The following is a 17,275-nucleotide window of genomic DNA, read 5'->3' on the forward strand; positions in this document are numbered from 1 at the left end:
GTTCCAAACATCGGTGGCATACCATAAAATTTCATTACTTTTACAGGATTAAACAATGGAAAATTGCTCCACGCAGTCATGTCTGTTACAAGTGGTGAATTTCTCAAACCTTTCTTTACATTGAAAATAGCAACTGAAAATTATGTACACTAGCAATACAAGTAGGTCAGCAGGAGTATGGAGAAGATTCTCGTTAATGGATGAATAATTGTGTTCCTCACTGCAAAAAGGAATTTGTTTGCTTCCCTGACAATGTTAATTGAGGGAAAATGCACATTTTATACTCCTCTCCAAAGCTGTGTATCCGGCAATTGGTTCAGTGAAACATGTTATCGCTCAACACCAGCTTGGGCCAATGCAGCTGCAACGGATGCTGAAGCCTCTTCAAGCGTCCGTTGCTTCTTTACTGTGTTAAATGTCTCAATGATGTCGCCTTCTTCCCAATCATTATAATCGTCTACACCAATACCACATTCCAGCCCAGAACCAACCTGTAGAATTGAAGTAAAGAGTTATGTTCTTGTAAAGAAATGCATCTGCATCAGAAAGAAAACAAATCCAAAATTGCTAAAGCATAGAGGGGAAATATGAAATGCTATGCTTTCCTCGTTCTTATCAGATTTTAAACGGGAAATTTCATGGTTAAAGCCGGCCTTCCAAAGGAATGCAGGAAAGACAAAGAGTAAAGATAGATCAATTCAGAGAAGACTGACCCATGATAATATTATAACCAAAACTTGAGTTATTATATTAGCAGAATCGTGAGATACTCCTGATATGCTAAAGGGTAACGTACCTCTTTCACCAGTTCCTTCACCCTTCTAAGAGAATCAAGGGTGCCAGTATAGACGGTTTTCCTATTACGCACAACCTGGAGCCCACATCCATTCACGACTTTACCTTCTGTTACCATGCAACCAGCAACACGCCCACTACCACTGGTAAATATAGCACGCACTTCTGCAGTTCCTATTGGTACCTTTTCCTGTTAAGAAAGTTATGGTTGTAAATTTGAAACTCAGAGCAAGATAAAACTAAATGAAAAAGTAAATGACATGTTAATATGGGTAGCTATCTGAAATTCAGTTCACCTCTACTAGTTCTAGGAGTCCTTCCATGGCATTCCGCATGTCATCAAGAAGTTCATAGATGACTCTATAATTTCTGATCTCTACTCCTTTATTATCAGCATATTTCTTCACTGAACCAGGCACTTTGACATTGAACCCAAAAATTATGGCTTCAGTGGCAGCAGCCAAATCAACGTCACTGGTGTTTACATCCCCTGGTGCTTGCATCAGGAACTTCAATGTGATATTGTATTGTGGGAGCACTTGAATTGCTTGTCTGATGGCTTCAATGGATCCCTGATTACCACAAAAGAGTTCTCAAGTCAACTGTTTATAAGTGTTTAGAATGTGTTCATCTATAAGAAGCAGATATCTACCTGAACATCAACCTTCAGAATTATATTTAGCTGGTGCAGATCTAACCCAACTTGCTTCCCAACTGATACAGCAGAAGCAATAGAGGAAAGAGTGACCTTACCCTCCCCTGCTTTTGCAGATATCCTTTCAACCTGTAGTTGTTCTGCACGGGCCTCTGCCTTCTCCCGTGCAGTATCTAAAGAGCCCACAACCTCAAATTCATCACCAGCTATAGGAACATTGTTTAAGCCAATGATCTGCAGAGTAAAATGAAAAGAAAAGTGCATAAAAAAGATGACCAGAAAGTAGGAGACAGAAGACTCACAGACAAAGTAGGCAAAAAGATGACCAGAAAATGAACAAGGTTTTGAACAACGGCTAAAACCTATAGCAGTAATCAATAAAACTAGTGACATAAAAATAATTGAAAATGTTATATAGTAATCAATAAGACCTGAACAGCCGTGGATGGTCCAGCTTCATCAACCTGACCTCCTCTATCATCAAATAGAGCACGCACCTACTCATGGGCAAATGAAGCAGACTGATCAGTTGAAGGTGTGAAACAAATCTAAGTGGTTCCTCTTGGATTAGGAAGCCAAAATAGGATAACAATGGCTTGCAAGAGCAAACTGAAAACTGACCTTCCCAAAGGCTTCACCGCAAACCACCACATCACCCCTTTTGAGGGTCCCATTCTGCACAATGAATGTGGCAACAGGTCCTCTTGATTTATCTAATCCTGCCTCGATCACAGTTCCTTTTGCGCTTCTGTGAGGATTAGCTTTCAACTCTTGCAACTTCACATTTCACAAAAGGAAGTATTAAATGAGCAAATTCATCTCGGTCTCAGATCATGTGCTAAAGAAGTATATGGATGCTATTTCAAAAAAATATATATATATATATGGATGACTAAGTGGTAGTATAAAACCATCCTATATACCTCAGCAATAAGCATGACAGTTTCCAACAAGTCATCCACATTCTCCCCTTTAAGAGCACTAATCTGACAGTGAACATATATACATCAACAGCACCATATAAGATCACTAAATTAAAACAAAAAGGTAAAGAAATTCTTGGAAGGATGGATAAAATAAGAGACCTGGACCATAGGAATATCACCCCCCCAGTCCTCTGGCATCAAGCCAACTGAAGAAAGTTCTTGCATGACTCGTTCTGGGCTGGCTCCTTCCTTATCTATCTGAGAAAAGAATAGATGGCAGCATATCAGCGTGCAGAACTTCGAAACCTTGACCAAGGAAGATAATATTTTAGGAATTAGACCTTATTGATTGCAACTACAATTGGCACTTGAGCTGCTTTGGCATGAGCTATGGCCTCTTTTGTTTGAGGACGGACACCATCATCTGCAGCCACCACAATGATAGCTATATCTGTCACTCTTGCACCACGTGCTCTCATTGCACCAAATGCCTGACAGAGGTTTACAGTATATGAATGAAATATGTAAGTTCATTACAAAATATTCAATAAAGTCTGTTATTTTCACCAGACAAATTTAGTCTCCATTAGTATCACTAAATCCTACAACTGTTGTCTTCTGAGACAAAAAAATTCTTTGGTTATTCATACCAAAAAGATGTAGTAGCCTAACAACTGTTACAGCAAACAATGTAACAAGATAGCCACAGCCATATCTGAGCAAAAAAAACCAAACTGAATCAAGTCCAAAGAAATTACCTCATGACCCGGTGTATCAAGGAAAACACAAGGTTGAAGCTTGCCATCGGCAGGAACAAGCACCTTATATGCTCCAATTCCTTGTGTGATGCCACCTGCTTCAGATGCAACCACCTACAAATGACTAGCAGTCAGAATTTATTTCATTTAGTATAGTTTGAAGCAAGTATAACACCAGGTATAGAGAAAACAAACAAGTAAAAGTTCCTTGAGTTTTGGACGACTTAAATTGAACAAGAAATCAACCATACCCTGCTTTTCCGAATGTAGTCCAAAAGAGTAGTCTGTAAACAGGAAGAAACATTTTATTAAGAAATTGTTAATCTCATGATTGTTCACTATACATTTTCTAATCAAATAAAAGTCTACATGAATCTCATGATTGTTCACTGTGCATGTTCTAGGAATGGCAAATGGAAACTGAATTTCATTACTTCCTACCTTCCCATGATCGACATGACCCATGATTGTAAGGACAGGTGGTCTTTCTTCTAGCATGTCCAAGTCCTCTTCATCAAGCACTTCCTTCTTCTTAGCCATATCTTCCACTTTAACAGGATCAATTACTATAACTTCCACATCATATTCCTTGCATACCATCTTGACCATATCTTTATCTAGAGTATACACTGTATCAGGCCTAACTCCCTTTGAATAGAGAAAACCAAGAATTTCAGCCTCACTAACTGCCAAGTTGTAAGCCAAATCCTCTGTCAGCATTCCTTCTTCCCCCACCTCAAGAATTTCCACCTTAACAGGAGCAGCTGCCTTGGCAGCCTCAAGCCTTGCAGCCTTCCGGCTTGCCTTACTCCACTTCCTGCCTTTTTTTGCCTGAGAACCAGGAATGGAGACATTTAACTCCGACGTCTCATCATCCACCATTAACCGCCTCCTCGAACCTCCAGCCGTACCAGCTTTCTTTCGCCTCTCGTCTTTAAGCTTTTGTTGGCTTGAGCCTTTAGCCGGTTTTACAGGAGGTAAAACAACCTGAGCAATAAGTGGATCGTTGGCTGGTTTTTTGGGTGCAAATTTGTCTATCAGAATTGGCTTCCGATCTTTCACTTTTATACTTGGATCGGGAACTTCTGAAACTGGTGGCCTTGAAGCAGCACCTACATCCTTCAGTATCACAGGTTTCTTAATTAAAGGTCGAACAGCAATAGCAGGTTTTGTTTGAAGTTCCGGTTGAGGCCTCAATGGTACTCGAGATTGAACTTCAGACTTCTCTGCCTCTTGAGTCTTAATAACTTCTCCACCAGAGTTAGAAACACCCTTAACAACTTTTTGCAAACTTGCAACTGGGTTCCCTTTCCGCCAGACACTTTTCAATGTTTTAGATTTCCTGGAGCCACCCGAGCTTGAAGGTCTTCCTCCTCTAGGACTGGCATCTGCAGACGAAGCTGGTTTCCCACTTACACTATTCTCCTTGATATTTATTTTTGTACGAGTTGCATTTTCCAATTTCTCTGCCTTCTCAAGAACCTCGCCAAGTGACTCGATCACTCTGACTCTATCCTCTTCTTTTTCTGATTTCTCCTCCAATGGGTTTCTACCAGGTTTAGTTGGGGTCCAAGGGACTGAATTTCGAGAGTTTACAGTTAGAATAGGTTCAGGCTTTAGTGGGGCCTTTAGAAGAGGCTTGGGAGAGGGTTTCAGGATAAGGTCAGAATCCTCATCTTTGCTCCCTCTGAATGTAGATTCTGAAGGAACGGAATTCCCCAACTCAGCAATCAACTCAGTGGTGACTGTGCTACATTTACAAACCCATGGGTAACCCCTACTCCATCTAGGAGGAAAATGAATAAAACTACTTCCTCTAATCACTGAAGTTCTACGAACTGCCACGGGAAAACCATCACAAACAGATGAGTTGGTCCTCGCACTTCCTAATGTAGCTAGAGAAGCAAGAGATGCCATGGCTTACAGGACTAAAAAACTGAACATTTCAGCCACTGAATCACAGATCTATCACAAGACAAGGAGCAAATACGGACCAAAATACCTATAACAAAAGCATAAAAACTCTAGTATGGACAGTTACTCCAGCCAATCTGATGTTGCCAATGAAAAATTTACTTCGGTCTTAGGTGGGATCTTGTAACACTCTTCTATCACGCTAAAATAATAAACAATTTCCTGCAAGGCACAAACAACGAAGTTTAGATTGGAAAAATCACATGAGGGTCGTCAATTGAGCAAAGTTAACAATTCAAATGTTAATAAGAAAAATGAGTCCCACGATTTTAATGAAGCCAGTACATGTTTTAATATTACCCAGACATTGGCCACGCTGATGAAAAAACACACTCCAGATTCCAGAACCAAAATTCCCGGGAGGAAGAAGATAATTAAGGAAGGAATAACATGAATCTTTTATAGAATGGAAGTAAAGAATTTCCTTTAACAACTTCAAAGAAGAAAACATGAACTTGACATGATTCCACAACTGAAAAAATTCATGAACAAGTGCAGTGACAAAATTCCACAGCACAAACCAGCGGAATTCTAATACGCGGCTCCAAATTCTCAACGAACATAAAGTGACTCACAAATAACAGAACTCAATTTCTCAAACAGATTCCCAGATCCATAACTCCAGTAGTATCAAATTGAAGGGTGGGAAACCGCAATACGACGTCGTTTAAGCAATTACGCCAAGACGAGCAACGAAAACAATCAACTGACAACTTTGAACGGCTCCGAAAAACAACAAAAGCCCTAATGAATGAATTAAAAAAGCTTCACAAAACTCACCTATGAGAAGCGACGAAGCGGTCTTCGTATCAAAATGCCCGACGGATGTTAACTTTGTCGCGCCGATTGCGTTTAGATAGAGTAAGAAGGGGAACAAGCAGAGAGAAAGATAGGAAATTTGGTGGCAAAAAGATGGTTTTGATTTATAATTTAATTCATTTTTGTTGGTTTCTGTTGCCGTGTATGTGGCTGCCTCTCCTCTTGTCGATTTTATGTGATGATAAGGTTTTACCCTTTTTTCCTGCTTTTCCCTCCTTCTGTATCTCTCTCTGTCTGATTCTACAGTTGCTGCACTTTTCCAAGGAACTCGCGGCAGTTGATACTAGCCAATTCTACTTGCGCCCATGCCTCGTGAACAAAAATTTAAATTAAACTATAAAAATTTACTTTTTAACTGATCTTTATTTTTTGTATTTTAATTAAATTTTATTAATTTATTAAATTATTATTTTAAACAATGTAATGAATATAAAGATATTACTATAAATTATATCGAAGTAAATAAAAAAATTATAAGTATTTTAAAGTAAAAATTAGGTGCTCTTAAGGATAATTTGGACTTGGGTTCCATTTTCATTCTTTTACCTATTTATATGTCATCCTTCGGGTTTTGCTTGGAACTCTATGGAAAAAAAATGAAAAAATAAGAATTTGATTATTATTATTCTAAAAAATAGTTAATAAAAAATATAATTTGAACATTATCTCATTTTTACTAATTATTTTTGGGAATAATAATGGTCAATTCTTATTTGTTTCTCTTTTATTTTCTAGGAGTTCCAAACATACCCTTAGTACTATTTAGGTTTCTTTAGCCGAATTCTAAATAAAAAAATAAAAAATATTTTTTAAATATATAATTTAAATAATTAATAAAAGAAATAAGATTTAATTTCTACTTTCATTGAATAAAGAAAAATATATATAAGGATTCAGCTTTCTTGACCCATTATAAAAGGAACCCTTCCTTCTTTTCTTTCTCAAGCCTTCAAGAGTTGTAATTTAATTGTAATTTTTTAGATTTAATATGAGAAAAAAAATAGTATGGACCTTAGTCCATCTAACTATTTAACTTAAGTTGAACTAGTGGGGGAGCCGATGTCAAAGCTAGGTGGTTCCGGTCTACCTAGGTTAGGTTCCATCTACCCTTGGTCCACCTGGGTTAGGTACTTGGCTTTCTGCACTTTAACAGATCGGTCTTTTGGTTTGTATTGGCTAGGCGTTTGACATGGTATAAGAGGTAAGCACCACGTTTTGCATTCGATTCCCGACGGAAGTGGTATGGAATGGGAACGATGGTTCCGGTCCACATGAGTTAGGTTTCGTCCACCTCCTAAGTTAGGTATTTGGCTTTCTACACTTAATAGACCGGTCTTTTGGGTAAAATTAACTATAATTAAACATTATTCATTAAATAACGACATGTTATAAACAAATCTTGTATAAACGTATTAACATAAAAACTCGAAACATCATTATTATAATTTGTATTCTTATAATTCCATTTCAAATTTAATCAATATATATTTAAAATTTGTAGGATCCATCAATTACATTTTTCTCTAAAATTAATCACTTAAAAATTTTAAAACTAATTTATAATATGAGAGAACAAAATTAGAAGAGTTTGTAACTCGTATAACTTGTTTGGAATACCAAATATAATCGAGTGTCGAGTTTCATTAATATTATTACAAACGCACCACATATCGACAAGTATTAATGTTGTAAATAAATACATACTTAAAAATTCGAACCAATACGCAATAACATTAAGCACGATGCGACATGCGCGAATCACGAAACGAGAGACAGTCCGTTACGGAGGCTATAAAACGAAAAGCGAGCGCGAAAGCGGGGGCATTTGTTCGTCGACAGGCCAAAAGAGAGGGAAAAAAGAATGAGGGAAGAGGTGATTAGCTCGGGCACTGTTGATCCGCTGGTGCGCGCCAGATCCTCTTCGCCGTCTCCTACTCCAGCCGCCAGGTAATCGTTTTACATATTTTCTATCCTCAATTGCTTTCCTCACTGTTTCTCTGTCAAAGTTTTCGTTTTTAGTTTGCTTGAGATTGTTTAGCTGCCTTTTAGGGCATTATTGACGCTCTTGTGAAAGCTCTGTTTGTCACTGGCCTTTTGGAAATTTTGGTCTTGGAAACGTTGAATTTGATCGACCTGGTAGGTTGTGACTCTTCTTGGTGATAATTTTGTTAACATGAGCTCCTGTAGCGGTTGAGGGTTGCGCTTCACTTCAGTTCTGTGAGGTGGGATTCTGTAGTAGGAAACGATGTCTTCATGAAACATTTATGTATTTATTTATTTATTTATTTTGGCACGTCTCTGGCAGGTGTCACCCCATGAGCGGTTATTTATTTCTTCAAATCTCTAATCGAGGTGTTCGGTGATCAAATCCTTTAGCTAGTTGGTTGTCGTTGCAGGTTTCAAGTGGTTTGACTCAGGGATCAGGGATTCTAAGTTTTTAGTCAAAACAACTGCGGAAAACCGAGGGGAGGTTGAGTATAAAGCTGACCTAGGTTTCTATTTTCAGTCAGTGATTGTCAAATTGAAGTCAACTGGAGGAATTGGTTTGCGGCTTTCATTTGTTTTGGTTCCAGGGGGGCAGATTTTGGATTTGACTGGAATTTCGGTGGAACTATTGGGAATTGTGGCAGGTCTTTTTGTTTTTAACCGACAACTTTGCTTGGCTCACTTTTAGTTTTGAAGGGCAGAAACTGCCGGCCTAATATCTTCAGTCTTGGGTGTGTGTGTGTTTGGGTTGGGGGGTGTCTTGTTTGTAAGCGGGATTTCTGACAAATATTTTTTAAGTTGATGTATTTGATGTGGTCCATTGCTTTGAATCATGGTCTGTCTGTGTTTCGTTGAAATATTCTTGCTAAGCACATTTGCTCTGCTTGGAGAATTGTCTCGTAATTCCGCTTGACACTCATATGGAGGAAGATTTGTCTTCAGCTTCTTCTGTGCTACAATTACTATACGAGTTGAAGTCTTGTGAACGGGATTTCTGACAAATATTTTTTAAGTTGATACACTTGATGTGGTCCATTGCTTTTTATAGTGGTGTGTTTGTGTTTCATTGAGATATTTTGTTAAGCACATTTGCTTTGCTAGGGGAATTTTCTTGTATTTCCACTTGGCACTCATATGTAGGAGATTTGTCTTCATCTTCATCTGTGCTACAATTTTACTATACAAATTGAAGTCTTGTGATGATTTTAGCTTTCTATTTCTTTGATTTGTCTGTGTTTTCTTGGTTTTTATACTACTGCAAGGATCTGACAGATAATGGTTATATCAGCTCTGCAGGTGCTTCCTCGCCAGCGGTCCCAACTAATTTTGGCAGCATAGATTGGTTAGGTCAAGGGCAAGGTTCTAAAGCAGGTTCTCTATCATGTGTTGGATCTCACCTACCTCGAACTTCCTTGAGTACAAATGCTGGGGGCTCTGCTCTTGGATCTTCTCAACCGTCCTGTAGACCATGGGACAGAGGGGATCTTCTCAGGCGTCTAGCCACATTCAAGCCATCAAATTGGGCTGGCAAGCCAAAGGTTTGGACTTTGCTTACTTTTTCCATTGGTTTTGGACGATTTTGAGTTGAAAGGTTTCAACTCTTTCATTCTATACCACTATTTTCTTTCCCGCCTCACCCCTTCCTGAGGTTTTCATGTTTTCTAGATGATGAGGCACAAAGTAGCAAATGTGTAGGTACCAGGAAATGGCCATTTGCCCAAATTTTCTCTTTCGTTTGCCACAGTCAATTTGTGTTACCTTACGTGCTATTGAACCGTTAGTTTCAGTTATCATAGTGATATTCTTTGCCTGCATTTATTTTTTATTATTATTTTTTGAAATGGTTGCCAGTGTGCAAATCTTGTGCACTTTATCTTCCTTTCAATGCACACAACCATTATGAATATAAATTTGATGGCAGAGAAGTAGCAAAAATTTGTTTGTAAATTGACTTTGGTTATTTTTCAGACTGTGTGTGTGGTTATACCACCTGCATATTTGTTATGAGTATCAGCTGCTTTTGAGCATGCATAATGCACAATTTTATCCTACAGTCGCAGGAAACATGGTTTATTCCCATTGGTTAAGTAGAACTGATAGTTGAGGAAAGTGGGATTGTAATATGTATGATGCGGGACAACAAATCAGAAGTAAAATTGAGTTGATTGAATGGTGTGTTTCGGTGCTGGAAGGAGAGAAAAAGAAGAAGGAGACGAAGAATTTAGAAGAAGTGAGATGAAGAATTGAGAAGAAGAAGAAAGGAGAATAATAGAGAAGAAGAAGGACGTGAAGGGAGAAGGAGAGAAAACACAGTTTTTATTAATTCATTTTCAAAGCTGCATCCAATGTGCAGTTACAACCTATTAATAACTAAAATGAAATTTAAAATTTAAAACAGATAAAGATCAATATCTGATAAAATTCAGTAAAATCAGGAAAGTTAAACTATAAAATAAAATGAAATAAAATAAAAAGAGAAAATAAATAATCTGAACCGTAATGTGGTGGGTCTACTGGAGCCCGATGGTCATACTGGTGTACCCTCAATGTATTTTTGCAATATTAAGTCCTTCTGATGTTTGTTCAATGTTGATTTGCTTTGATCATATAGTTTGCTGGGTAAGATAGCTGTCCATCTCTGTTATGTGGCTGCTATTTTGGTGTTTGATAGACTCTCATTTGTTTTTTCTTTTGGGTGTATTTTAATTTTTGAGAGGATAATTGCAGGTTGCTGGTTCACTGGCCTGTGCTAGGAGAGGGTGGATAGATGTTGCCACTGATAAAATTGCATGCGAGTCATGTGGGGTTCAACTCAGTTTTAACTTATTACCATCTTTGGCTTGTGCTGAAGGTAAAATCTAGCTGCCTCAACTGCATTGGTCTTCTCATATGCATGTACAATGTTTTTTTTTCTTTGAAAAGGATGTATATATATTAACAAGAGAATTTTACAAATGAAGAGGGAGTAAATCGCTAACAACAAGAGATTGCAGGGTCACTCTTGCTTGGTAAACACATCTATTACCGAATTTGTAGATCTAGGAATGTGAGACCAAATACAAGAAAAAACTGATGCAATTTCTAGAATCTCCCAAAAAATGTTCCAATGGTGCCACGGGGGAGGAGATGCACAATCACACCAACCAATGACCACCTTCGAATCCCCTTCAATGTGGAGGGGGCCACTGCAATTGTCTCTGAAAATGCTAAGCCCATTAAGGATGCTGTGGAGCTCAACCGATGTAGAATTAGAAATGCCTAATGGGCCTACGTCACTGATGGATCCGAAATAACTCCCCCAAAGCCAGCAATCCTGGGATTACTGAGAGAAAAACCATCAAAGTTCAACTTTAGGAAACCAGGCTCAAGAGGAGTCCATTCCTGCATGACTTGGTCCTTGGTACCAATCTGCATCATTGCCAAGTGGCCAATGTTACTATGTGGCTTTTACTTCATAAGTCTGGATTGTTTTATTTGTTTTTTGTTACTGGCTGCTAAGGGAAGTTGAATGCCAAAAGATTATCTTAACATTTTCAAATGTTCTTGTAAAAATCTTAGGCTGTTGGTTTTCCCTTATATACTTTACTCATTGTGTCGTTTTGCATTCTGGATCTGAAAGTCATGAAGATTTTGCATAAAAAAACCTTAAGCTGTCAGAATTACCTCTATATCCATTAAAACTTGATGCTGCTGCAAACTTTTCCTGTCTCTGATACTTTGGTTGTTTCCTCTTGACAATATTTGGTTTGAAGTGTCAAATAGATCATTATTGGTTGTTTTTTCTCTACACATTGGAGGAGTGCCATCAAATTACTGTTGAAACTTGCTAATGGTTGTCTATATTCTTAACTTTTTCTTGTTGAAGCCAATAGTGTTGACGAAGCTTTTGCTAAGGAGCTTGATGATGGACATAAAGTTGACTGTCCTTGGAAGGGAAATAGCTGTGCTGAGAGCTTGGTGCAGTTTCCTCCCACTCCTCCATCAGTACTCATCGGTGGTTACAAGGACCGATGTGATGGTTTGCTGCAGTTTCTTTGTCTTCCTATTGTTGCGGCATCTGCACTAGAGCAGCTGAGGTTTTCTAGGGGTCCACAAATAGATTGGCTCTTGTCACAGTCACAATCCAGCACAGCTGGGGAATTTGGTTTTAGAGCAGACAGCACTCTTGGCCTGGAGTTCTCCAGAGAGGATGCATCATGTATTTATTCTCATGTATGATGCTTGTTGGATATTTTCTTGATGGTTTTAACTTCCAATTTGTCTTTTAATGTTCAATAATGGGCTTAGAAGCCTTCTAATTGTAGAATGCCTGTTTACCTTTCTCTGGGTAGGCCCAGAAGCTGATAAGCCTGTGTGGATGGGAGCCGAGATGGCTTCCAAATGCACCAGACTGTGAGGAGCACTCTGCTCAGTCTGCCAGAAATGAATGCTCTGTTGGCCCCAGTAAAGAGGGAATCCGTACTTCACGGGATCCTGGACCAAGTAAGAATGCAATTTCTGCATCAGCTAAAAAAGATCCTGGAAAGAGAAAATTATCTGCGTCAGAGGGTACGGGTGATCTGAGGTCTCCTCTATTGGATTGTAGCTTATGTGGGGCTACTGTTAGAATCTGGGATTTCTATACAGTACCATGTCCTACTCGTTTTGGTGATAGCAGTATGGATACTCCAGAAACAAGCAAAAAATTGCCTTTGACACGTGGAATAAGTGCTGCTAGTGCAATAAGTGGATGGGTTGCTACTGAAGTAGTGGAGAAAGAGCAGGTTGAGATTCATTATGAAACTGCAACAGCAGATGATCGAAAGTCTTTGTCAACTGCTGCTGTAGATTTAAATCTTACAATGGGTGGAGGACTACCATCTGCTCAGTTTGGAGTGCCACGAGTGCCTCAGAATTTTGAAAATGAAAATATAGGGAAACATCTAATGATTGGGCGGCCTTCTAGCAGTGAGGTGGGTGATCGTGCAGTTTCGTATGAATCACGTGGGCCAAGTTCTAGAAAACGGAGCTTAGAGGAAGGTGGGAGCACTGTTGACCGTCCTTTACATGGCACAATGCATCAGGCAGATAGTGTTGAAGGTTCTGGAATTGATCGTGACGGGGATGAAGTAAATGATGGTCGAGAATATTCAGGTGGACCCTCAAAACGTGCTCGTGAATCAGATATTTTTTCATCCTATCGAAGAAATAGTTCTGGTGCTGGTCCTAGCTGTTCTGCAGGCTTGGAACCTTATATTCATGGTAACAGAGTTGAAATGTCCAGGCGAGGTAATAGTCAGATGTTTGACCAACCATCTGCTAGAGATTCAACTCACGCGTCTTCTGTCATTGCAATGGATACAGTTGACCATACTGGTGAGGAAGACTCTATGGAGAGTGTTGAGAACTATCCTGGAGAGGTCGATGAAGTTCATTTTCCTTCACCAAGCATAGACAAGAGTCGGGAAATGAATGAAGCATCAGAACTGAACTATAGCAATCAAGCACAGCAGAGCACCTGTTTTCAACCAGCTGCTGCTAGAGTGGCCAGAGAAATGGGAGCAAGCAGTACAATAGAGGGCGGAGAGATTATGAATACAGAAACTGGTGCTACACATACTAGGGATAGATTCAGTTTTGGATTAAGTGGAGGGAGTGTTGGTATGGGTGCTAGTCATGAAGCTGAAATCCATGGGATTGACGTTTCCATCCACAGAACTGATAGTGTTGTTGGTGACATTGAGCCAATATCTGAAATTACTGAAAACAATGGGCAGACAGGTGAATCTATTCCTGATCCTGGGCTCATGGGAGAATTTGTTCCAGAAGAAATGGATAGAGAAGATCCACATGGTGATAATCAAGACATGATCTCTCAATCATTCGGAAGGGCAGACAGTGGTTCTAAGTTTGATGGGTCTACCAAGGCTGAATCTGTCGAAAGTGGTGAGAAGATGAGCCATATGCTGGGGCATGAAAATGGTGGTCACCCTTCTCTTTCATACAATGCTGCTATATATTCTACATACGAGGCTTCCAAAGAAGAGGTCACACAGGCTGGCAAGGCATCTCTCACCGACGATTGTCTGATTGTGGAATCTAATTATGTTGTTGCCAATGGAACAGGTAAGCTGCTCTTGTGCCTTTTTCATGAATACTTGAGGTAGAAAAATTGTCTTATGTCATGTTTAAATTTGTAATAAAGTTCATATTGTACTTGACATTTCACTTTTATTTATTGCACTGTGCCTTTTTCACATTCAATACGGTCTTAGAGTTTCTGAATGAAAGGGACATAATTCTGAAAGTATCATTGAATGTCTGCATGATGGACATGTGGAATCAATTAATTGAACATGAGGTCTCATGGGACACCTTTTTTTTTTTCCTAGTCCAGTTTTGTGAGCCACAAGTTGTAATTCAAGTATTCATCTTTATTACCTTTTCCTAGTTGTGTTCTATCCTTTCTGAATGCTGATTTTCAATTTTCTGCTCGAGTTCCTTTGCTGTAGGGCTTGCAAATGGTGAGAGCAACTATGAAGCAGAACCTTTGGAGTTTGATCCCATCAAGAACCACAATCCTTTCTGTCCTTGGGTGAATGGAAATGTTGCTGCTGCTGGATGTACCAATAGCTGCTCTAGCTCTAGTAGGGGTACTATTGCCCTTTGTGGGTGGGAACTGACATTGGATGCTTTGGATGTCTTCCACTCATTGGGGCACATGCCTGTCCAAACAGTGGAATCTGAATCAGCTGCATCCATGTATAAGGTTGGTTTATATTTAAGGTTTCTCAGTTTGGAGTAATGCAACATGTATTGCCAATGATAATTTTCACTTCTCTTTTATTATAAGCAGTGTGTCATCTATCATTTTAAGGATTAAGGTCTGTGTCTCTTGCCTCCTGTCAGGCAGGAACTATTGCATTACATATAATGCTATTTTTAAGTTCATTGAGCCTTTTCTTCTTCTTCTTCGTAAAAGATCATGTTGTCTGAATCTTAGCTTCTAAGTAAAATATTTCTCTGCAGGATGATCACTTAACTCCTGGCAGGAAGCTCCTGACAAGCCGTTCTGTGAGCAAGAGTCATGGACAACATTCGGGTTTCATTTGAAGAGTGGAGGTACTTTCACTTGATTTGATTCTCCTTTCTTTGCATAGAAGACTTTACCTTTACTTTAGTGGTGTGGTGTGCTATCTGCTATATGCTATAACCTTTGAGAGGAGAGTTTTATGTTTAAATAGTTGTTTTCATAAAAAAACTTTGAAGAGTGTTGAAACTTGAAAGTATCTGTTTTATTGTTGTGGATATTGAGAAACATATTAGCTAGGTTAAATTTTCTGCCCTACATGTGAAATATATTGCTGTGTTTCAACATCCGTTTTGGTAGATACACATTAGAGGCATGGAAATAAGAAAGTAGATATTATAAAGATAAGTAAATCAGGGAAGAAAGAAAATGAAATATGATAATAGATTTGGTTTTTAAGGGAAAAAACAAAACAGACACCCAACGTTAGTTGACACATCATGCAAGTGACAAAAACTTATTGGTGAATGTACCTGGAATTTGAAATGCCTTATTCTATTCTCTCTGAACCCTATGAAGTTAACTACTATCATCATACCTTTGTCTCAATGTTGCTAGGGTTGGCTACATGAATTCCCCTCCATTCTTCTGTATCTTGTCATTTTGGATCTCTTTTATTACTTGCTGGTCTGTCTGTGACATTGTTGGAACCCTTGTAATCAGGGCAGTCTTTCTTTGTCAAATGTGGTCAGCGTGTCTGAAACAACTCTTATTTTTCCATCTGTTGTGCCAGGGTTGCTTTGTGATGTTCTCTAGCAAGTTCATTTCTAACTTTGTCTTTGTTACCCACCTTTTAGTTATGCCACATATCTCTCTGTAAGCTTTCTCATTTCAAGTGGAAGCAAAAAGTTATTACTCAAAAGAAAAATATGTAGAAACAAAAAATAAGAAAGTAGGTAGAAGTGATTGAGATATTGTTCCAGGACTTTGTTTATAGGACGAAGTATGATACCATCTTGCATGAATGGAGCAATAATTTGTTCCTATATGATATTTTTTGACTTCCTTTCTTATTATGTTTTAAACCAGTCTCAATTTTTTTCCAGGTTAAAAAATGTCTTTCAACTAGCTTAACAACTTTGATGAGGCAATGCCATTAGGTAAGTTATTGAGTGGGAATATCATTAAGAGAAAGTTATGTTATTTACCCTTTTATTTGGATTTTCGTCCTCCAACTGACTTCAAATATGTTCACAAGTGAGTAGTTTTTTTTTTGTCCCTCTTTATGAAAGGTGAGATAAGTACTTGTATTTTATCCATCTGATTACATGCACTTGACAGCAGTCTGAAAGGAGTAAATTGCTTGAAGGAGCATGTGAGACACTCTTATCATATCTATATATCGGACTTTGAATTGTTGGGACGGAAGCAAGTGAATGTTGTATCTTTTCAATATTCCTGGATCTGGATTTATGCTTTAGCATGTTACTTGCAGGTGTGCTAAATTCCATTGATCTTAGTTTGAAAATATTGCCTGATGGCACGCGCTTGTGGGGACTCAAACATTGTTCCCAGCAGAATGTGTACCAGGTCAAATTTTTATCATTTCTGTCTTTCATAGTTGTAAGCGATTAGTTGAAAAAAGGTTTGGAGCAGGAACATGGCATCTCTCTTTACAGTAACCAAACAGTATTAACGCCAGAGCTTTGCCTGAAGTATTCCTGCTCTTCCTAGATGAAGTTTGTGGTTTTAAATAACGGGGAAGGACGCTGAACCTGTAAACCAAACTCTTGGATATTTCATCTCTTGATTGTGGATTGCAACATTCAGTTTAATACGAGGAGGTATCTCTGAGGCAATTTTTTTTTAATTTTATATCAACTGGTTTTTCTTTTCCTTACAAAGCTTTGTCATTTTGTTCTCCTCCTACATCCGAAAGAATGCCCCCGTGATTGCCTTCTTGTCTGATAATGTCCCAGTCCAGTTGAGATCAGTCTTCCGTCATTCCTGGTCTCGTCTGGCAGAAAATTTTTTTTTTTCTTTGCTAACATTTAATCATACCTATTATAGAAAAACATGAAGTCTATAACTATTGTTATCGTGGGTAGATCATATTTGATATATTTAAAATCCGATTAATCCCTTTGAAATTCGATATAATTAGCTGGTATGTTATGCATATAGGGTTTAATCAATTTATTTTGGCTGAAAATTATTAATAACATAATTGTAATCGGTATTTGTGAAAATCCAAATTGTATTAAATTTATGTGTATTTGATTTTAAGCTATAATTGAAATTTCAGTGGTTTTTCTCTTGTAGAGAAAGAGGTTGTTTCTTCTTCTTTTCTTCT

The 17,275-nt window shown here is 38.4% G+C and overlaps 2 protein-coding genes across 4 annotated transcripts; one reads left to right on the top strand and one right to left on the bottom strand.

Moving 5' to 3' along the window:
- Nucleotides 1-19: 19 nt before the first annotated feature.
- On the bottom strand, nt 20-6,081 carry LOC137951325 (translation initiation factor IF-2, chloroplastic-like). The gene is made up of 13 exons (XM_068797909.1): nt 5,889-6,081; nt 3,576-5,270; nt 3,386-3,418; nt 3,135-3,248; nt 2,718-2,867; nt 2,536-2,634; nt 2,374-2,436; nt 2,072-2,227; nt 1,882-1,947; nt 1,448-1,684; nt 1,092-1,367; nt 797-985; nt 20-491 (listed from the first exon to the last, which is right to left on the bottom strand). Exons 2-13 carry the CDS (start codon nt 5,049-5,051, stop codon nt 330-332), a joined length of 3,021 nt encoding a protein of 1,006 aa, XP_068654010.1. The 5' UTR covers nt 5,052-5,270; nt 5,889-6,081; the 3' UTR covers nt 20-329.
- Nucleotides 6,082-7,766: 1,685 nt separating this feature from the next.
- Nucleotides 7,767-16,862, top strand: LOC137951326 (uncharacterized). 3 transcript variants are annotated; one of them, XR_011112117.1, is made up of 9 exons: nt 7,767-7,874; nt 9,202-9,451; nt 10,641-10,764; nt 11,779-12,125; nt 12,245-14,018; nt 14,405-14,661; nt 14,922-15,014; nt 16,029-16,082; nt 16,418-16,862. XR_011112117.1 is itself a non-coding variant. In XM_068797910.1 (8 exons), exons 1-7 carry the CDS (start codon nt 7,789-7,791, stop codon nt 15,003-15,005), a joined length of 2,922 nt encoding a protein of 973 aa, XP_068654011.1. In that variant the 5' UTR covers nt 7,767-7,788; the 3' UTR covers nt 15,006-15,014; nt 16,029-16,338. The 3 variants fall into 3 exon arrangements, 1 of the variants encoding a protein (XP_068654011.1); XR_011112118.1 differs by lacking the exon at nt 16,418-16,862 and adding an exon at nt 16,267-16,338; XM_068797910.1 differs by lacking the exon at nt 16,418-16,862 and having other exon boundaries at nt 16,029-16,338.
- Nucleotides 16,863-17,275: the final 413 nt, after the last annotated feature.

The sequence above is a fragment of the Aristolochia californica genome, unplaced genomic scaffold (assembly GCF_029961685.1).
Source record: "Aristolochia californica isolate CCGP_79_NKW_82.1479 unplaced genomic scaffold, dmAriCali1.0.hap1 SCAF_15, whole genome shotgun sequence".
Classification (NCBI taxonomy): Eukaryota; Viridiplantae; Streptophyta; class Magnoliopsida; order Piperales; family Aristolochiaceae; genus Aristolochia; species Aristolochia californica.